This window comes from Mesoplodon mirus, assembly GCF_964341445.2.
Source record: "Mesoplodon mirus genome assembly, chromosome: 6".
In the NCBI taxonomy this organism is placed as follows: Eukaryota; Metazoa; Chordata; class Mammalia; order Artiodactyla; family Ziphiidae; genus Mesoplodon; species Mesoplodon mirus.
The window spans coordinates 50,669,157-50,691,704 of record NC_138982.1 but is presented as its reverse complement, the minus strand read 5'-3'; the positions used below and the strand labels follow the sequence as shown (position 1 = coordinate 50,691,704).

Sequence of the window (22,548 nt, the reverse complement as noted above, 5' to 3'; positions counted from 1 at the left end):
TGCAGACATCTCCTGCTGCAGCTGAGGATTTTCCAGGAAGGGGAGCAGAGAGACATTTCATTTACGTAGTGGTGGGGCTCCCTGAGGAATGCAGCCAGAATAGGATCTGGAGATCAGAGGCGCAGCGCCCAGGGAAGCCAAGCCCCAGGGGTCTGTTCGAAAGCAGTACACACTTACTTAATACATCTGGGCTCTCATTCTTTTTTTAAAAGATATTTTTATTTATTTATTTATGGCTGTGTTGGGTCTTTATTGCTGCCTGAGGGCTTTCTCTAGTGGTGAGCGGGGGCTACTCTTCCTGTGGTGCATGGGCTTCTCATCGCTGTGGCTTCTCTTGCTGTGGAGCACGGGCTCCAGGCACGTGGGCTTCAGTAGTTGTGGCTCGCGGGTTCTAGAGCTCAGGCTCAGTAGTCGTGGCGCACGGGCTTAGTTGCTCCACGGCATGTGGGATCTTCCCGGACCAGGGCTCGAACCCCTGTCCCCTGTGTTGGCAGGTGGATTCTTAACCACTGCGCCACCCTGGAAGTCCTAGGGCTCTCATTCTTATCCCCCATGTCAGCACCTGTGGTTTTCAGTGGTGCTCTTGGAAGTTAAGAGGAAGACACTCTGGAGTAAACTAATTTACACTGAAGTATAGATGACTGAGAACTATTAAGCTTAGGGGGAAGTGTTTGATATTTGTTGTTTTAGGCAGTACACAAATGAGAAGTCCAGGTGGATTGGTAATTTTGAGCTGGCCCGGGGCGGGGGAGGCAATTTGTAGAGCCTTTAAGATTCTGTCCACATTATCAGCTGCCTTAAGCTGTTACTGATTTACCCATATCCTCCTTGTTCCCTTTTTGGGAATTGAATAGTTTTCTAAAAGCTCCAAATCCACCCCCAATCCCCCCCCCCACACACGTCTTTTCTCAGAGAAGGAATGGGGGAAATCAAGCTGTTGGGGGTGGAGACTGTTTGCAGATATAGGGTGTTTGTGAGTCAAATGCTGGTCAATTGGGGATGACATTTTCCCTTCTGTTGTTAGGGGTGGGTTATGAAACACATTATTCAAGTTAGGAAGATTCAGTTGGAAAACTCAGTTTTGGTGTCTCACCAGAAGGCTGCAGAGCCCTGGGGTCTTGGTGGTGGTTTCGAGGAGTCTTTTGGTGTTTCTGTATTCTGAGCACTCTGTAGACTGACTAAATAACGTGTGATAGCCTTATGATAACCACTGCTTTTCAAATGGATGTAGATGCTATAATGGTTTATAAAACATAAATTAATTTAACTGCACTCCTGAATCTAGAGTTTGCTTTCGGTCATGATGTGTGGTTGAACTATAGTTTTCAAAAAGGTAAATGATGACTGTCACGTACATAAAAACTGAACACATACTACAGATTTTCTTTGACTCATTAATTAGGGAACCAGTTAGTTGTTATTACTGGTTCAAAAGCATCTGAAAAACTATTTAAAAGCTATTTAAAAGATATCTAAAGATAATTTGATGGCTGAGTTAGATATAAAACTAGTGTCTATCAGGATCATAACTCCTTGAAGTTACAGGTGTTGACAGAAGAAAGATGCACAGCCTGAAAGTTTCAAGTGAAGTTTTCTGTGGGGACCTTACTGAGGACTGTAGCTCTGAAGAACTGCTCTGAAGAGGTAGAGAAGGAGCCAGGATATATAGGAGTTTTTTGCTGGAAAAAAAACATGTAGTCGAACATTAAAAGATTACTGCTAATCACAAAGAAAAGACATCTCAAGTTAATGATTTTAGTACTTTCCTATGTAGGGGAAGATGCAAGAGTCTGGGCTCATTGAAATTATTCCTTAGATAGGCATCTTAACTGTCTATCTAAGACTAGTATCCAGAGCACAGAAAGCTTGCTGTTTTTCTCCATCCTGATTTCCCCTCAGGGTGCACCATGGTGGGGTAGCTGCAGTGGCTGATGCAGGCTTGATCTGTGTGGAGCTGGAATGGCAGACAGCATTCCTTTCCACAGCACCCCCTCTTGGTCATAAATTCGACCAAGGTTTGGAGGGCATTTGGTGACCAATTTGTCCCACGGTATTAGGAAATCTCATGCCTAGGTCAGATGAGGATTTTGTTGATAGGCCATTCAACATGCTATTTTTGGATCAGGCCCTGTTGATAACCTAAACTTCTCTGGATCATCTGTCTTACTAGTTTATTACGATCCAGGAAATGTTTTCCCTTATCGGTTCTTTCCATATCTAGAGTTGTACTAGTACAGTTATTCTATATAGAGTTATATATGTGATCAGTTGCCTCAAGATGTTTAGCCACCATTAATTTTGTCAGGGGCCTGTTTACACGTCAGGTAATGCAAGAGACAACAATCTTTTTTTTTTTTAATTTTTAAAAAAATTTATTTTTTATTTTTGGCTGCATTGGGTCTTTGTTGCTGCACGTGGACTTTTCTCTAGCTGCAGTGAGCCGGGGCTACTCTTTGCTGTGGTTCGTGGGCTTCTCATTGGGTGGCTTCTCTTGTTGCAGAGCACGGGCTCTAGGCGTGCGGGCTTCAGTAGTTGTGGCACTCGGGCTCAGTAGTTGTGGCTCACGGGCTCTAGAGCGCAGGTTCGGTAGTTGTGGTGCACGGGCTTAGTTGCACCGCGGCATGTGGGATCTTCCCGGACCAGGGCTCGAACCCGTGTCCCCTGCACTGGCAGGCAGATTCTCAACCACTGTGCCACCAGGGAAGTCCCTAGACAACAATCTTATGAAATAGAATATCCATAATATAGCTAGTAACATTAATAAGGTCATAGTACAGCAGAGAAATACAAAACATAAACAGTTTGAAACAACAAAGAGAGAACAAATTAAAACAATGATTAGTATAACTAGTTGTAATCTGGATTGCAGTAAGCCATCAAGTCCAGAGGAGCCAGCCGGAGAAGCCAAATCCTGGGGCGATCAGGTAGAAAAATATAATGTTTCATCTTTGTTTACAAAGGTAAACTTTATCAACATGTTGTATATCATAGTTAGCATAAGAGGAAAGTTCTTCTGGAAGACAAAGATTAAAAGCCACTAATATTTCAGACAAAAAGGCATAAAATTATAAATTATATTTATCATTCAGTTCCATGTGATTAATTCCTGTTGATCTAGATGAAGCCATCAGGTTTTCTATTAGTTTTGTAATTTCTTACCCAGTTTAGTAGTATGATCTAAAAGTCATCAGAAACTTATATTTGTCAAAAAGTCCTTTTTATGGATCTTCTTGAAGATCTTCATTTTGTAAAAGCATCAGAGTAAAACAGTTATAACAGGGAAGAGCCACATCTGACTACATGTTGGATCTGTTTCTTTTACTTTAACCTTTGCTTTCCGCTGCTTTTGTTCACTAAAAGGATATTGTCTATACATAATGGCCTGCCTCGGGGAACCCTGCCCCTCTGCCTGAATGTTAAACCAAAGTGCCTTTGTTCAGTCAAACATCCGGACCCTCTCCACCTGTGGATGGCTACAAGAAAGAAGAAATGCACACATCCCCTCCCCAGGCTGGCCATTCCAGGTGATATTTGCAAAACTTATGGCCTTTTTACTTTACTTCCTCATCTCCTCCCCCTCTCTGTGCATCCAAACTGGCATCCAAACCCCGATAAGATGGTTATTTTGAGATTTTGGTCAAAATATTTAAAATATTGAGACTTCAGCCACCTTCTCGGTCTGCCAGCGTTCTGAATAACGTCATACTCCTTGCCTCAGCACCTTGTCTCCAGCTTATTGGCCTGTTGTGCAGCGAGCAGAGCGAGCTTGGACTCGGTAACAAGTTTGTTGGCTTGGCCAGGGGGCCCGGTCAGGGAACATTGGGGCAAGGCCCTGGCTGCTGCCAGGACCATTTGTCCTGAGGGTCTTCCCTTCAAAATTCCTTGAAGCGGTACCAGCTACCCCAGCACTTGGCAGTTGAAGCAGGAACCGACCAACTTCTGTGAGTCCACGGACTCGATTTTGTAGAGATTGGTAAGTCTACCCAATTTGGTAACCGGTTCGTTGGTTGTGGTCTTGATCTTGTTTTGGTTTTGTGTATCCTTTTGTGTCACGAGTTGGGGAAATCGAGTTTGTAGGGTAAGTCGCTCCAGCGTGCACACCCGGAACATATTCCCCTCTCAGTTTAGGCTTTTCCTTTACGGGATAAGCCAGTTTGTTTGATTGGGGTACCCTGTTGGAGGGGGGGACTTGTCGTCAGACTCTACCTGATTTGGGACCAGTTCAGTAGGGAACTAGTTTGTTGGTTTTGTAGGGTAAGTCTACCCGATTTGGGAACTAATTTGTTAGTTTTGTAGGGTAAGTCTATCTGATTCGGGAACCGTTGGTTTTGGTCTTGGTTTTGTGTGCATCGATGCTAGAATTTGTTGGGGCCTTTTGTGTTGGAATTTGTTTGCGTCTTTTGAGTTTTGGTGTTATCAAACTTATAAAAAATGGGAAATACTCCAATCATCCCGAAGGAGAGCCCTTTGGGGCGTATATTAGATAAATGGGCTAAACATAGCCGTGAGCCTCTGACTAAGAAAGACATGATGTACCATTGTAATAGGATGTGGACCCAATATGTAGGATCAGAAGAGCGATGGCCCCTGAATGGCTCACTCAATTATTACAGGATCTCGCAGTTAGAAGTATTTTGCAAAAGAGCAGGCTGCACCGGCAGTTGTTCCAACTGCCCACCCCCCATGCCGCCATGATATTCACTGCCTCCTGTTTCCCCTACCTGTGGGTATCAAATAGAAGTTCCTTTGTTAACCCTTGGAGCACAGGAGCCTGATTTAGTATCACCAGCTAAGACTCCACAGGGCACCCAATTTGGACTGGGAGCCGCTTCCGCAGCAGGGCAGTTTCCCTTGCGCTGACATCCTGTAAGAGGCCAGGGGGACTCCCTTGGACTTGAGGCATCAGATTCTAATTTCCCCACAGGAGCCGCAGGTAACTTTGACAGTGGGGAGCAAGTTGACTGACTACCTTCCCTATTTATCTTAAGAGGCTTGTAAATATTTAATAAAGGGGAAACAAAGTCATCCTAGGAAAAACTTGCCTGTATCTTTGAGATGCAGATGTCCTATCTGCTCTTCTCAGGAACCCTTATCTCTGCCATCTTTTTAAAATGCAAACTTGAAAAGATGGTAAAGTAATTTAGAAATTGACTTGTCAAGGCTAAATAAAAAACCTAAGTGTTTTTTCTATAAAAATTCAGCCATCTAGACAAGTGAGCTTGATTTGTTCCATCTGCCAGAAACCTAATTTTAATCCAACCTCTTTTTGTAAACTGATGGGTTTTACATTGCTGTACCTGACTCAGGGCTGAAATTTTGAAATGAGAACTATGATGTCTCTGTGTGCTTGTGTCCTTGTATGTGTCTTTGTCTTTGGATAACATTGCTGAGGTTGACTTGTGGATGAGCTCTATTTAATTGGCTTAAAGAAAAGTAAGTGCTTATAAACCAAACAATTCTAAATACAAGAAAAATTAAGCTAAATGAGTTTCAGGTTCACGTGAACTGAGACATATTCAGTATTAATGTTTGTTGATCTAATTAATATAGACATGTCATTAGAGTCATAAGGTATAATACTTTTATTGTGCCTAGGTTTAATATAAGCTAAATAAAATCTTGTTATATCTGTTGCAAATTTGTCAGCAAGGAAAGTAACTTGATGTGAAGAAACTTTTAAGAAAATGCAAATGAGATAAGAGCTTTAGGTGAACTTTTAAAAATAATTATCTTTTAGGAATGTCTATCTAAAATTAATATCTCCAGATATTAGACAACTTGAAAGTTAGAATTGTGCTAAAATGAGTTAAGTGATGGAAGGTTTATGGAAAGTGGACCCCCAGAAAAGAGTTTTGTTCATGGTCAGGATTGACTAAGTTTAAAATAAGTTTGAGTAAATAAATTTTAAGAGTAAGCTGTTGCAAAACTTGAATGTGGCTTTTCTCTTTGTTAAGAAGACAAGGTTTCTTAAGATTTTGAACTGCCTTTGCTAACAGATTTTAAGTTTCTCTACCTTTTAAGTGATCTGTTCTATATTTGCCTTTGAAATCTTTTATTGTTACTTAGGTTAAGTGAATAACTATTGTTTCACAGTGACCTGCGATCCTATCTGTCTTAAACCCTTTTGACATTTTTTTGAGGAAACTTCCCAAATCAAATTATGAAGCTCCTTTGACCTCTAGCTAACTTTGGGATGCTTCAAAGGGCCCCTGAAACATCCCAAAGAGAGATATTAACTAATTAGGTTCACTTGGTATGTTGAATTACATGGGAAGTGTTGTCAAATAAGTAATAAATCTTATTGGGTTATATTGTATGGCAAATGATTCAGGTATTCTAGAGATTATATGGAGTTCCTAAAATTTGGTATGTCCTGGTAAAATGTTATCAGTCATAATTCTAGTTATTATCTGAAAGTGTTCCATGTCACAGCAGTAACCAAGTTACTTTGTCAATTGCATTGTAGTCAGATTTAAATGTGCCTTCTTAAGTCTTTCGTCATTATAGACAGTTATGGTTTCACTCTGAGGCCTTTGAAAAAATGCTTCCTCTTCAAGAAGATTTATAGAAAGGAGCTTTGGATAAATACAAGTTTCTGACTTTCAGACCATAGTGGTGAACTGGGTAAGAAATGAAGAATTCTAATGGGAAACCTGATGGCTTCATAAAGCTGTTAACAAGAAGGGTTTAGTTACATAAGACTGAGTAAACTGGTGAATATGGTTATAATTTTTATGGTTTCTGTCTGAAAAATGGTTTAAATCTGTGTTTTCCAGGTATAAGGAAAACCTTCCCCTTAAACTAATTATGACTTGCAATAATTTGGTAAATTATACCTTTGTAAGCCAATTGTTTGTGCTTTGTGTCTCCCTGCTACACTCTGTCAGTGTTACTAGCTGCATTACTTATATCCTGTCTATTTTTATAAGATTGTTGTCTCTTAAAGTACCCAGTGCGTAACCAGGCCTCCAACAAAACTTATATGGCTAAACGTCTTGAGGAAATAGGTCACATTTATAACATAAAATAATTGTAATAGTGTGATTCTAGGTATGGGAAGAAGCAACAAGGGAAAATGTCTCCTGGATCATATTTAGATAGAGGATCCAGAGAATCTTTAGTTATCAATAGGGCCTAATCCGAAAACTAGCATCTGGAGTGGCATATCAAGAATTTTCGCCTGATGTGGGATGAGCCTCCCAGCGCCGTGGGACAAATTTGGTCATGAAATGTCTCCCAATATTGGTCAAAATCCTGAGCAAGAGGAGAGGATCTGAGAAATGAAATATTTCCTGCCACATCAGTCATTAGTGATTGCAGCCCTCCAACGTGAGCCGTGAGCCCTGAGGAAACTCAGGGTATGAAAATATAGGATACAGGCCCCAGATAGCCGAGGTGCATATCAAGGGAGTGATTTCAGTGCATCTTCCCATCCATAGAAAAGGGCTAAATTCCTTAACTTGAGATGCTGCCTCCTGGGATTGAAGCCCTCAAAATTCCCGCTGAATAGATCATAACTCTCAACTTTTAGGTTGTGAATACTTTAAGACTACAGGAGTAAAGGAGACACTTTCCAGAGAGGAACAAAAGAAACAACGTTTGGAACACTGGCACTGATGACGAACACTCCCAGGAAGATCCATCCGACTTTGTCACCCGTTTTTCTACAAGATTGTGGAATGGACATTGACAGTGGGGAATTGTAACAGGGAAGAGCCAAACCTGACTACATGTTGGATCTGTTTCTTTTACTTTAACCTTTGCTTTCCGCTGCTTTTGTTCACTAAAAGGATATTGTCTATATACATAATGGCCTGCCTCGGGGAACCCTGCCCCTCTGCCTGGATGTTAAACCAAAGTACCTTTGTTCAGTCAAACATCTGGACCCTCTCCACCTGTGGATGGCTACAAGAAAGAAGAAATGAACACATCCCCTCCCCAGGCTGGCCATTCCAGGCGATATTTGCAAAACTTATGGCCTTTTTACTTTACTTCCTCATCTCCTCCCATTCTCTGTGCTATAAAAGAAACTGGCATCCAAACCCTGATAAGATGGTTATTTTGAGACTTTAGTCTGCCGTCTTCTCGGTCTGCGGGCTTTCTGAATGAAGTCGTATTCCTTGCCTCAGCACCGTGTCTCTGACTTACTGGCCTGTTGTGCAGTGAGCAGAGCGAGCTTGGACTCGGTAGCACAATGATAAAAGACTTAAAATGGCATGGTTAAACATAATATAATGCAACTGATAAGAAACTTGGTTATTTCTAGGACATACAACATTTTAAGATAATAACCAGAATTATGACTGGTAACTATACCAGGATATACCAGATTTTTAGGAATTCCATATAATTTTTGGAATATCTATATTAATGACATTTACCCATATAATATAACCTAAGAAGGTTTATCACCACTTATTTGACAATGTTTCCCATGTAATTTAACCTACCAAGTAAGTCTAATAAGTTTAATACCTCTCTTTGGGTTGTTTCAAGGGCCCTTGGAAGCATCCCAAAGTTAGCTAGAGGTCAAAAGAATTTCATTTAGAATTTGACTTGGGAAATTTTGTCAAAGATAGCAAATGGTTTTAAAACACTTGGTCAGATAGGATCATAGGTCACTGTGAAACAATATCTATTCATTGAATCAAAGTGACAATAAAAGATTTTAAAGGCAAATACAGAAAGTTACAACAGATTACTTAACAGTTAAAGAAAGTTTACAGTCTGTTACAAAAAGCAGATCAGTGTTCCAAGAAAACTTTGGAGGGGGCATCTGCAGTGGCTGTTGGCTTGATCCTTGTAGAACTGAAATGGGAGGCAACATCCACACAGGTGGACCTCGTTTTATTGTGCTTCGCTTTGTTGTGCTTCAGAGACATTGTGTTTTTTTACAAAGTGAAGGCTTATGGCAACGATGCATCAAGCAAGACTGTTGGCGCCATGTTTCCAACAGCATTTGCTCACTTAGTATCTCTGTGTCACACTTTGGTCATTCTCGCAATATTTCAGACCCTCCACCAGCAAAAAGATTACAACTTGGTGAAGGCTCAGATGCTGGTTAGCATTTTTTAGCTTTAAAATATTTTTAAATTAAGATATGTACATTGCTTTTTTAGACATAATGCTATTGCATACCTAAAAGGCTACAGTATAGTGTAAACATAGCTTTTATTTATATGCACTGGGAAACCAAACAAATTCATGGGACTCGCTTTATTTCGTTATTTGCTTCATTGTAGTGGTCTGGAACAGAACTCACAATCTCTCTGAGGTATGTCTGTATATATTCCACTGGAGAGAATTTTTTGATATCTTTCCCAGACAAAAATCTACAACTTAACAAGTAACTTCACTAAGTTTGGAAGCTTTCTTTAATCAGTAGTAAGTAGTGCGATGAGCTAAGTTCATTCCCCTAGACCAGGGGCCAGCACATTTTTTCTCTGAAGGTCCAGATAGTAACTGTTTCAGGCTTCATGGGCCATACACTTGTCGTCTCATATTTCTGTCCTCCTCTTTTCCCCCCTGTCTTCTTGGCAGCACAAAAACAGGCTGTGAGCTGGATTTGGCCTCTGGGGCATCGTATGCCGGTTCCTACCCTAGACCATCCTTGGGTGGCCTTTCCTCCACATGATACAAAAGGGCATTCTGCCTACCCCTTCTACTTTCCAAGTTTGCATGTAATTTTTCTGACAGTGCTTTCTCAAAGAATAAAATCAAGTTCAGTCCCTTATTATGTTGGGTGGAGGTGGTAAAATTTTGATGTTAAAAAATTCTTTGTATTAGAAAGGTTGTAAACATGTTCCTAAGTTCAGAAAAGGATGAGTTTTGTTGGGAGGGAAGTGGGGATGCTAGTTTCAGACAGTTTAATTCTGGCTCATTAGAGGGACTCCGTTGGCTAAAGTGGTTTAGGCAGTTTTGTCCAGTTCTTCTGGGTACTTTGAAAGCTTCCCTGTTGAAAGTCTGTTAGCGCAAGTTCTTTTGCCCGACGCACAGTGAGACCAAACAAACCGAGACATCGGAGTTTGGAGCAGAGAAAGGTTTATCGCAGGGCCATGCAAGGGAACGGGTGGCTCATGCTCAAAAAACCCCCCCGAGCTCCCCCAACAGGTTTCGGCAAAGCATTTTTAAAAGCCAGGTGAGGGAGGTGTGTCGCAGGTTATGTGATCAGCCCGTGCACAGTTCTCTGACTGGCTGATGGTGAGGCAACATGGAGGTGTCACAGGGGTTAATATTATCAACCCTCAGGCTCCAGTAGGCCTGGGGGCCATGTGCTCATGATCATCAAGTAGTGAACATCTGCCATTTGGTGCGGAGTTTTCACATCTATAAAACAACTCCGGAAATGTGCATCAAATACTGTTGTCTAGGTACAGAGAGTAGCTAAGGCAGAGGATATGGGGAGCGGTCTGTCCTGGGAAGGCCCCATTGCGTCCTCCTGCTTGGTTACAAGTCAACATTTTTGAACTGATTTACCTTGCTTAAAAATGCCTTTTCTATCTATATAAAAAGAGGTCTCTGTACTTTTTGAGAGTGTGGTGATGCTATTTTTGGAGGGAGACCTCTGGGAACTAGAAGAATCAGCAGTGGCTTCCCTGTCTGGTTTATTCACCTTGATTTCTCTTTGGAAACAAAGATAAACTGAGATTTCTTACCTGTTGAATTTTTGCAGATTTATCGAGATTCTCTTTTGCTGTTGGTTCCTAGCAGGAGGCCTTGAATAATGCATGGAGCAGTCACTTCTATTGATAAACACAGTTAATTTTAATTATAGGACTAAGATTTATGCTAATATTTTTTCTTTATTTTTATGATTTTGAGTATACACGTGAATTAAGTGCTTTTAACTAAAGAGGGGAAAATGCCTTTGGGGGCTTAATGACATGTTTGGGTGTGTTGAGTGTATGGATTTGTTCTTTTCTCTATGTCTGTCTATTTTGTTAATGTGTTGGCTTGTTGGTATCTGAGCAATGTTTCACTGAAATGACCCTGGCTTATGGTGAGAAGTGCTCATTAAATACTCTGTTCAGTTATTTAAGGCATTGTTTTGGGGGACAGTTTCTTGTGAGGGAAAAGCCTTCGTCGGAGGATCACATACTCTCTTCATTCCATGAAAATTCTAAGAGGGCAGCCACCTTGTGGGAGACCAGCCCCATATCTCTCAAACTGAAGATTTGGAATTTGATATAAAATTATTCCTAAAGAGCTTTAAAAACCAACTAGGGTCTAGGAACCTGAAAAAGTCTCAGCCTACACTCTCTCTTGTTTACTAGGGTGGGGATGGGTTCTTAGTGATGGGGAACACTGGGGAGGGCCGACAAGGGTAGTGTCCCTGGATCACTAAGTGCCAGGCAAAATGATTGTCATTCACAACAGTTTTTGCCTGGTTTCTCTTTCAAACCTGTTTTTTTTTTTTTTTTTTTTTTGGTGTGTGTGTTGGGGGGGTTGTCAGCTGATGTGATAGCTAGCGACAAAAACTTAGTTAATGATGGGAAAGGCAGTCCCCTCTGATTCATTTCTTTTTAAAATAATTATTTCACTAATTTATACCCCAATTTATACTTTGGTAGGGGGTTTATAAAAATGTATACAATATGAAAAGATAGAAAAACAAGTGAGGACATGGGGTGAAGGGAGCCATGACTACTGCATGCTAAGCACTGTTCTCTGTGTCTGGAATATTCCAGTAAACACAACAGACAAATGAAATTTAAAAAATATATATTTGGTGAGTTTATAAAACTAAAAAAAAAAAAAGAAGAACCCCCCCCCAAAATCCCAAACAAACTTCTCATCCTTATGGAGCTATGTTCTAGCCTGGGATAAAAGGAAATAGACAGTAAGTAAATACACAAATAAGTATGTGATATGGTGTTATTTTGAGCTCCATGGACAACAGTAAAACAAGGTTGGGGTGAGGGTGGGGTGGAAGGAGGGAGGAGTTGCTATTTATAAGGAAGGCCTCTCTGAGATGACATTTGATCTGAGACCTCGAGGAAGTGAGGAGTGGATCATGTGGCATCTGAAAGAAGAGTTTCAGATAGAGGGACCGTAGGTGTGGGGCTTGAAGCCCTCTCTGTCAGTGAGAGGAGTAGCCGGTGTGTTTGAGGAGAACCCAGGAGGCCGGAGGAGCTGGAGTGGAGGGGGAGAGTGGAAGGAGGTGGGGGGACCTCATAGGTCATTGTTAGAGTGAGATTTGCAGTCGTACTGAGAGTGGTCGGTAGGGGTAAGGGAGGAAGCAGGGAGCCCCGTTAGGAGGGGAGGCTATTGTAATAATACAGACAAGAGATGATGGTAACTTGGATTGGGGCTTACTAGTGGAGGTGGTAGGAAGTCGTTGGATTCTGCATATATTTTGAAGGAAATGCTGGATATATTTTTGAAGGATTTGCTGATGGATTGGATGTGTGTAAACAGTGGTAGAGAGGAGTCCAGATTTTGTCCTGAGTTACTGGGAGAATTGAGATGGATAAAGCTGAGGATAGAATGCTCAACAAACTGGGAATGAAAGGGAACTTCCTCAACCTGATAAATGGTACCTACCAAAAAACCATAGCTCACATCATGCTTCATGGTGAAGACTGAATGCTTTTCCCCTAAGAGCAGGAACAAGACAAGGATGTCCACTCTTGCCACTTCTATTTAACGTTGTGAAAGAGGTTCTAGCCATGGCAGTTAAGCAAGAAAAAGAAATAAAAGGCATCCAGATAAGCAAGGAAGAAGTAAAACTATTTCTGTTTGCAGATGACATGGTCTTGTGTATAGAAAATCCTAAGGAATCTACTTTAAAAACTATTAGAACTAATAAATGGATTCAGAAAGGTTGCAGGAAACAAGACCGATATACAAAATTCAATTGTAGTTCTGTACATTAGCAGTGAACATTCTGGAAATGAAATTAAGAACATAATTCCATTTAATGCCATGAGACTGGATGAGATCAACCAGAGAGGGAAGGGGTAGGGGAGGTGGCAGAGAGAGAGAGGATGAGAATGTACAGGTGTGTGTGTGTGTGTGTGTGTGTGTGTGTGTGTGTGTGTGTGTGTGTGTGTGTGTGTGTGTGTGTGTGTGTGTGTGAGAGAGAGAGAGAGAGAGAGAGAGAGAGAGAGAGAGAGAGAGAGAGAAGATAGAGGGAAGAAAGGCTTGAGGTCAGAGCCCCAGGTCACCAATGTTTAAAAGTCAGGAGAAGAGGAGAAGCCAGTGAGGCACCTGGAAAACAAAAAGACAGTCATGTCCTGGGGGCAGGTGTTTGGGGAAGCAGGAGAGGTCGTCCATAGTATGTGATGCGCTGAAGGCTAAGATGAGGACTGGGGATTCACAGCTGAATATGTGGCTGAGCATTGGTGAACGGCAAGAGAGAGAAAGAATGAGAGAGGGAGGAGCGAGGAAGAGGGTCCGTCCAGAACCAGTACACTTGTAAAATACAACAGAACGTGAGTACCAAAAACAATGAATATGCAAGCCCATTTTTTTCTTAATTAGATTCAACAGACATGAATGTTCCTCGCAAATTATTATAAGAGTCTGTAAACGCTAACTCAGTTTCTGTACCTGTCTCGTCGTAGTCTGTAGCAGTTGGCGGAGTTGCACTGGTGCCAGTCTGCGGAAGCCACTTTGCAGGTGTTGTGCAAGCCTAGGATTGGCTGGGGGGCGGTGGGCGGGGTAATGAGCTGAAATTCATTCACCGTGGATTTGGTACAGCATATGCTGTGCAAGATGACAGGAGATACTTGTTAGAGAATAAACATCCATCTTAAGCTCCAAGAGGCTATATATCTCCTTGTTCAGAAGGCGTGAAGCCTGAAATTTGGTCCCATAGAGGTTATAATCATGAGCCAGTCAGAAATCACATGACACATATTCCGAGCATTATCCCTTTCTATAAACGATAACACCTATCTGCTGTCTTCCTCCTAATCCTGACATTTGTGTGGTATTTTAGTCTGAATTGCTCATTTAAGCCTCATGCAACCTTGTGAAGTGGGTGGATTTTTCATTTCTGTGAAGAAATGGGCTCCGAGAGATGAAACAACTTCTCCACCCTCATGCCGCTTGGAAGTGATGGAGCTGGGACTACCTTTTTAGACCCATGAGCTTGCCACCAGACTGGGCTGTGGGGCTTTTAATCCCCTTTCAGATAGGAACTTAAGGTCAGCTGTAAAGTTCATGTCCTGCTTTGTTATGAATTTGCAGGTTGAAGTTGCTCTCACTTTGGGTAGGTGGGTGTGTTCTCAGTAAGTAAATAGACTGTCTTTCATTCTAAACAGTTGCTGGATTACACTCTTGTTGGCTTTAAATTCTGGTCAGAAGTGCTATTGATTTCTAGAAATGCTGCCTTGTAACTGAGTTGTTTCCTCTTTCATAGTGTATGAATTATTTGCGTTCATCAGTCACATGGGGACATCTACAATGAGTGGACACTATGTTTGTCACATCAAAAAGGAAGGAAGGTGAGTCTTTTTGAGAAGGTAAAATAATATCTACATTTTATTGAGGACCTACTATGTACCAGGCACTCCACTAGGTGTTTCATATGTTATCTCATTTGGTTTTCATAATGGTCTTGTAGGGATAGACTCTTAAAGCCATTTTACACATCAGGGCACTAAGGCTCAGACAGGCTAAATAGCTTGACGTTTGCAACTGTGTCAGAGCTAGTATTCAGAGTCACTCTTCACTGTCATAGCAAAGGGACCTCCCAAAGTAAAGACGCATCCCACAGCGGAATGTCTGTCCATATTTGGAACCTCTCCAGGGCTGCCAGGTTTAGCCAACAAAACGAAACAAAACAAGAAAACCAGGATGCCCTATTATGTTTGAATTTCAGATAATGAATAACTTTTTAGTATAAATATGTCTCAGCTGTTGCATGGGACATACTTGTATTAAAAAAGTATTTGTTGCTGCCCTTGAAAATAAGATATAAGCTTGATTCTTTTTCTTTACCATTTCTTTAGTAAGGATTTGTATGTCATTTATTTTCATTTTATTTCTTTATGGGCATCCATATGTACTTACATATATTTATATATTTAGTGTATTACAATCAATCATAATGCATTTTAATGGTTAAATTGTTCTAAATTTGGCCAGGGAGCTCCTTCAATTTTTCATCTGTGTCTTTTGACATGTCCCCAAATTAGTCTTTGAAAGCTTCCTTGCTTTTTAAGATATATCATATTTTTCTTGTAATTTCCCTGCCTTATATACAGAAATACTCACTTCTCTAACTGACCCTATATTCTATTAGTGAGGAATGGTGCTTAGTATCCAAGATTTGCTGTTTAGGGGTATTCATTGCTAATGGCCTTCTAGTAGACAGAGCTCAGATATTAAATTTTTTAGGACTATGTTTGTATTTATTTGTTTATTAATTTAAAACATTGGATCCAAAACCTGACATGTTTTATGTATTTGCTTACCCTATAATAAACATTTAATAGCTTCAAAAAAAAAAAGTATTTGTTGCTTATGTGAGATTCAAACTTGACTGGGTATCAGTGTTTGCCCTGTTGTACCCTTGGCTTCTTAAGAAATGTTAGGTGTGTGGTGAGCTAGGAATGAGACAGTTGTGGGGTGTAAGGCCGCTGCTCTCTTCAGAACCTTCTTCCAGGGCTGGATCCCCACGGGCCCCACTGGTTTCCCTTCCTTGAGTTCCCACTGAGTGGCCTGGCCTGTGGGTCAGCACCGCTGCTTGAGGCAGTGCTTGGGTCACATGGACCCTGGAGAAACACGTAACCTTGCCCTCTCCTGGTAGGACGCTGACCTCGTACTGCAGGAGTGACTGATTCCCAGTCAGGAATCCACTGTGTTCCTTTTTGGTGTGTCTTTTAGTCTTGTCTTCTCAACTTGATTAATAAAATAGTCGAGCACAGGATCTTGATTTATAGTGAATCCTTTTTATTACCAAGCATGATAGCTCTTTTAAAAATACTTTTCTTAAGAAAAATAGCTTAATTATAATTTTAAAAGCCATGAAATTCATTATAAGGAATTTGTAAAATACAAAAACATACAGAGAATGTGTTGTTTGGAAGCCTAGAGAGAACCATTGTCTGTATTTTGATACATTTCCCTTTGTTTTCACTGGGAGAGGGTATGTGTATGTCTGTATTTACAACTTTTCTAAAAGCTTAAAGTTTGTACACAGTACATACAATTTTGTAACCTGCTTTCTCCCACTTCATATTATATTGTGATTATTTTCTTACTTTACCAGATATTCTTCAAAGACATTTTAATAGTTGTATAATAGTTCACTGCATACCTATTTACTTCTGATTTTTAGCTAGTTTTATACCTAAGGCTGAAAAAAACACATACTTCTTTGACTGAAGTTCTGAGGCCATCTATGGATTTCTACAAGTGGAAATGTTTGGAGGCTCCTTAGGAACTACTTTTTGATTGAACTTGAGAATAAAAAAGCAGCTGTAGTTTCCCACCAGCATTCTGTTTCTTTTTATACAACAGACTTGAGTTTGGTTTATCTTAAACCATCTTGATTATTTTAAGTATGGTGCAGTAACTTTCTCCTGCAAAGTTTCCTGGAACTGACTTAAATCCATCAAGTGCTTCTGTCTTTTGTTTTCAGATGGGTGATCTACAATGACCACAAAGTTTGTGCCTCAGAAAGGCCCCCTAAAGACCTGGGCTACATGTACTTTTACCGCAGGATACCAAGCTAAACCTCAGACGTACAAATTGGCGAGAAGAAGCCATACACCTTTTTAATTTGCCAAAAAAAAAAAAAAAAAGTAAGAAGTTGGGACAGCCAGACATGGGGAATACATGGGGTATTTATAGTTTATTTAAATAACATCATTTGACGCCTTCTGAAGTAGAACTGGGAGGAAATTTCTATTAGTGATGATACACTACTGTAGATAATTTTTCTTTTTATAAATGTTTAAGAAGAGGATGGTTAAAAAAAAAAGTATTCCTGTTGCTGGTGGGGGATCTGCCACTGGCATATCAAAAGCAGGAAGTGCCGCCAGTCCTCTGTTTTGCTTTGGGGGTCGGTGATAGTGGCCTCCAGAGGAACCAAGTAATGGAGCCAGTTGTGTCACCTACCTACCATAAACAAAAAGCCCACTTTCGTTTCATATCGAAAATCAGTAACTGGGCTGCGCTTTATTTGTGACTTAAGTTTTTTCATGATACACAATGATTTCTGACCTCTCCATGTAGAGTAGAGTAGATTAGCACATCTACAATGAAAGATATTTTTAATTTAATCATATCAAAATTCATAATACGAGTGTGTGAATGTGTGTGAGAATGCGGCTGAGAGTGTGAGACCTTTATAGTCAACTAGAAAATCTGTGACAGGTTGGTTTTTAAAGGTTAAAATAGTTGGTAGTAAGCATAGCTGGAAAAAGCAAGTCAATATTTTAAAGAAACTCTAACTCAGGAACAGTTTAAAAAATTAGTTCCCCGCTTAGATTTTCAGGTGTAAAAAGGGCTGTTGTCCCTTTCAGTGCTGTCCAGAATTCATTTGGGTTTGTGACATTGGGTCGTATGAATGCAGATGCCCCCAGCAGCACAGTGTTGTTCTTTGCCAAAGGTAGATGAGTTCTGTTTCTCAGCAACCCTTCCCCCAAGGCATAGTCGTGTGTACTGTTAGTTAAAATAGCTGATCTCTTCTTACCGTGACACACGACAACTCCCTGGAATCATGTTAAGTGCCCCAAATTTGTAATTTTCTCATCCCCCAGCTCTTTGCTTGCCTTCATTTCTATGTGTTCTGGGGTCAGAGTCTCATCTCTGCCCTTTGTTGGCTAATCACCTCCTGACTTGCCTTCACTGCTTATCTGCTGTGACCAACAGTGTGGTCTTCAGCAGTTTAAGGGTTTCAGATGCAAAGAAACTTTATATGACATCATGAAAGACCATCGTTTCCGTTTTGGTGTTTCAGCATTTTAGTTGCAACCTGGGATTAAATCAGAGTTTCAGATGTGATGAAAAAGTGGAACGATAGGGCTCTGTAATTTTCCTATTGCTCTGTACCAAATGCTAGGGTCTCTGGAATTTCTATTTCAGATTATTCAGTCAAATAAAAAAGGACTTATTGCTGTCTGCTTAATATGCATTTGATTGGTAGAAAGGATCTTCCTGGAGACTGTAGGAAAATAAAGTAGAACCAACTGGGTGAAATACAGCACAGAATTCCACAATTCTGCGAAGTCCGGAAGTTGGATTATGACATGTGAGTTATGAACAATCAGGGTTCTGGTTATGATTGGTACCCTTTTCACAGGAGATGTGAGCAAGGGATGCAGAGCCTGAGGCCTGTGGCCCGTGGACCTGGGTGCAGCCCGTAGCTGGGCAAGTCCCTCATCTTTCCATATGTGCACAGTGGTGTGATGACCCCTGCCCTCTCTTTCCAACTGTGCTTTGAGGATCTGGTGAGATCTGATACGCTGACCCTTTGAAGAGCAGTGGGTGGTGTGCCCAGTGGGTGGGCCCTAGTAGAGCGTGCTTCCTCTCTTCTCTCCTCTGACGTTTTCTTCAGTTCGGGAACAAATGACATTGACAGAAGGAGGGAGCTCATGGGGCAGTAACTCTCTACTAAACTGTGCCCACTGGTGTCACCTTTTCACATTGTCTTGGACACCCCAAAGCAGCCCCGCTCGGTGACACGAGTCCCTGATTCCTGCAGAAACCCCCATGCTAAGCAGCCTTACGGAGTCCCGTTTCCTTAGGGCTGAGTACCATAGCATAGTGACTCCAAACACACATCAAAAGTGACTTCTTTTCACCGCTATTACAAAGTGAAGGCCTTTTCTGGGGGTGGGAGGGGGATTGGGGCTTTGGATTGAAATGTGGACAAAGATGGCATGTGTATTTTGAGCAAATTAAAAAATTTTATAATAAAATTTTGCAAAGTGAATGGTGTAAAGTCAGTATATAAGATTACAGGCTACACATTACTTAATTCATTAAGCAGAAAAAGAAATTTAGCCCTTTTGATACCTAAACCTATCGAAAGAAAGTGGAATATGGCTGCCTTTTTTTTCGCCTCACAAGACAAAGGGCTATTTCTACAAGGCAAAATTTTGTATATGTGCTATTCTTTATTTCAGATTGAGAGTTGGGAAAACTGGAGCAAATATTGGTTTTCTTTCATGCTTATAAATGTTATTTGTATGCGTATCTTAATATATTCAAGGCAGGCTTCCCCGGAATCAAAGTGTGGAATATACTGCTTAATTTTACACATGTATGTAGACGAGATTATTTATGACTGAAAACTGGAATAATGTGTGTATTTTGTCAGCTGATCATCAGCCTGTTAGGCGTCTTCTGTGTGAGTTGTGGTGGTGTAATTGTGAAAATTCTCACTGTGTGGGTGTATGTGTGAAAGAGAGCACTTTCTTCCTGTAAATATCTTTTGTTATCCATTTGTGCAAAATCCTGATGAGTGTGTCTTTGGAAAATACAGCGTATCAAAGTTTTTGTTTTGTCCGTTGATCTAAATGCCCACATAACTAACTAATCAGAAATCCAGTTTGGTTCAGATTGGGATTTTTTTTCAAGGGGAGAAAAAGTATGGAGGAAGGACTCTTAAAGAAGAGTTGTGTTTTAATGCCATTTTATGTCAACATTGCTTTAATGTTCTGAATTGACTTGCTGTTTTCTCCCACCTACAAGAGAATGTGCTTGCCATTGCCCCGTGTTCACCGTGGGCTGTAGGGCGTAGCTTGAGCCTGCCACTCCCGACATTGTTTTTTCCCCTTGACCTGAACTGGATGGAGCCTTGCCTGCAATTCATAGTGACAGCACCTGCGTTTGTAGCCCGACTCCACTTCTAAGTGGGATGGGGCCGAGTCGCTTTACCTCTCTAGGCCTTTTTCCTTAAAATGAGTGGGTTAGACCAGATAAGCTCAGAAGTCCCTTTCTGCCCTAACATTCGGTTCTATTTTTATTTTCCTGCAGTTACTACCTTGGTCAGACATGTAAGACGCGAGGGATCACATAGAGGTTCGATGTTATGGTTCTGGTTTGTTATAGTTCTCGCACCCCACTTTAGAACCTGCCTCATTTTTAGTGTTTGCCACCCCAACTTCTAGTCCCAGTTTCTTGGGTAATTACTTTCTTTGGTGATTATCCCATTTTTTCCTCCCACTCCTGAAACTCTCCACTTCCCAGTCGGTAAGGTACTTTGTTACCATCTTCCTCAAAAATGAAAAATCTATTTAAAACACCTCCTGCCCTGACAAACCTCAGAACTACCTTCTGCTAACTCTGTAAGCATTCTGGAGTATTATCTTACTCTAGTTGAGTTATAGCTATGATCCTCAAATAAGTCTTTCTACCACAGAAAGGATGTCTTTTCATCTGGTAGGCATCACTGTTGCTAAATGACATCATCCGTGTGGGCCGTCAATGGGGAGATGGCCAGTGTTGGGGGCAGGAGAGGGGGATAGGATTAGATAAAATGTGATTCTGTCCTTCACCTAAGGTCAAAAATCTTAGGTTACAGAACAAGATTCTGTACCCTTAAGTTGATGTGTAAGATCGCCCACACAATGCCATGGAGATTCCCTACTCAGTAAATCATCCTGAAAGAGTTTGTGTCATAATTCTCTAGATCTGTGCTGTTCAGTACAGTTGTCCATGGCCACATGTGGCTAATGACCTCTGGAAATGTGGCTTGTGCACATTGAGGTTGTGCTGTGCACAGGAAATGCATGCCAGATTTGGAAGGCTTGGTACCAATAAAAGGGAATGTAAAATATTGCGTCAATATTTTATATTGATTATATGCTAAGATGACCATATTTTAGATACATCAAGTAAGATGATATTAAAGTTTCATTTATTCCTTTTGATCTTTTTTTAATGTGGCTACCAAACAAATTGAAATTAGACACGAGTTGTACTTCTGTTGGACAGTGGTCTCCAGACCAGGTGACGTGAGGAGGCAGTGAGGTGCCCTAGGTATGGAAGGGGATTCTGCGAAGCATCCAGACAGACAGAAGCAGCACAAACATTTTTTTTGGAGTTGGGAGCAATGTGAGGCACAGAATACCTTCCAGAAAGCAGATTTTTCTGCATAAGAACCAATATATATATATAAGACCCCAATTAAAAACCAAAAGCAAACGAGCCCAAACCCTGTTCCTTCAGCTTTGTCTAGAAGCTGCCAACTCTGCATTTATTTTTCAAGCATCTTCCAGGTGCCAAGGATGTTAGCCACATGAGTGTGTTAGGCAGATTTATTTCACTTTGGGCAACATTCTCTTGTGGTTTCCCCTCCCCCGGTATTGTTTTGTCTGTTCAGAGCTGGGTGTGTTGAAATACCATGCAAATCTGGCCGCTCCTCCTGGCCTCAGCTGAGGCTGATCCTGTGGCCCGCGCCTGTCTGCTTGGCAGATTTTGATGTTGGTGCCTGAAAGAGTTTGTGTTTATTTTGCACTAATCACAGTTGTAGTTTAAAATATCTCAAATGTTTTGGGAGACTATTTGCCTGTGATGGAAAGAGAGATGGATGATTTATTGCTTCAATTGTTTTAAAATTAAAAGCTATTCTCACAATCTGAGGTCCCTTCATGGCTCTCTCTTTTTTTTTTTTGTTTTCTTTTGCAAAATGCCATGTAAACCGATTCTTTCTTTTGCAGGTTCTTATCCATCAGTGGAACAGGTAACTTGAGACGGTGACTAATTTTATTTCTTTTCAGGGTTTCTTTGTGTGGCCCCGAGGCTGCCAGGTCCCATCGGTAGTGGAATATCATCGATGGCACCATGTTAGCTCTGTGAAGGAGGGAGGGGCAGGGCAGGGGGGAGTCTGCTGTCTTTCCCTACTGGGTGCCAAGCTGAATATTGGAATCAATTGTGAGACCTTTCTGTGGTTCCCTGGCTCTCAGTTTGCTGGTGGCTTCCTTAATGCAGGTATAAGCAGAGTCAACACTAGTTGCATCAAGGGATTTCAGCATTTTTATGACATTGTGTTTCTAGGCTGTAAGGAGTTTCCTATTGCTTCTGTAAACGAATTACCACAATTGAGTGGCTTAAAACAATACATTTATTAGGTCAGAGGTCTGGAAATGGGTCTCACAGGGCTAAAAGCAAGGTGTTGGCAGGGAAGCCGTAGGAGAAAATCCATTCCTTACTTCTTCCAGTTTCGGGAAGCTGTTTGCATTCCTTGGCTCATGACCTCCTGACAGCATTGGCATCACTCCAGTGTCTGCTTCCATTGGCATATCTCCTTACTGGCTCTCCTGCCTCTTTCTTACAGAGACCCTTGGGATTACATTGGGTTCACCCAGATAGTCCAGAATAATCTTCCCATCTCAGGATCCTTAACTTAACCATAGCTGCAATGTTCCTTTTGGCATGTAAGGTGATTAGGATGTGGATGTCTTTGGGGGGGGGGGCTTATTTTGCTTACCATATAGGCTAATTACTACTTAAAATATGTTTGTTCAGTGCTTAAAACTTTTAAAAGAATGAACCAATGTATTTTTAAAAATCCAAGTGAAATGACTGACATCAGTGTTGTGCCATCTGTTTCGGTGAGGGAATAAGAGGAGAAGGAAATGATGGGGG

The 22,548-nt window shown here is 41.1% G+C and overlaps 1 protein-coding gene across 3 annotated transcripts in view; it reads left to right on the top strand.

The window, feature by feature from the left end:
- Positions 1 to 21,537, top strand: part of USP13 (ubiquitin specific peptidase 13) — a 122,694-nt gene extending 101,157 nt beyond the window's left edge. For all 3 annotated transcript variants that reach the window (XM_082624885.1, XM_082624884.1, XM_082624886.1), the window contains exons 20-21: positions 14,366 to 14,450; positions 16,592 to 21,537. In XM_082624885.1, coding sequence (XP_082481011.1) covers positions 14,366 to 14,450; positions 16,592 to 16,685 — 179 coding nt within the window. In that variant the 3' untranslated portion in view covers positions 16,686 to 21,537. The remainder of the gene's footprint in view (positions 1 to 14,365; positions 14,451 to 16,591) is intronic.
- The last annotated feature ends 1,011 nt before the right edge of the window (positions 21,538 to 22,548 follow it).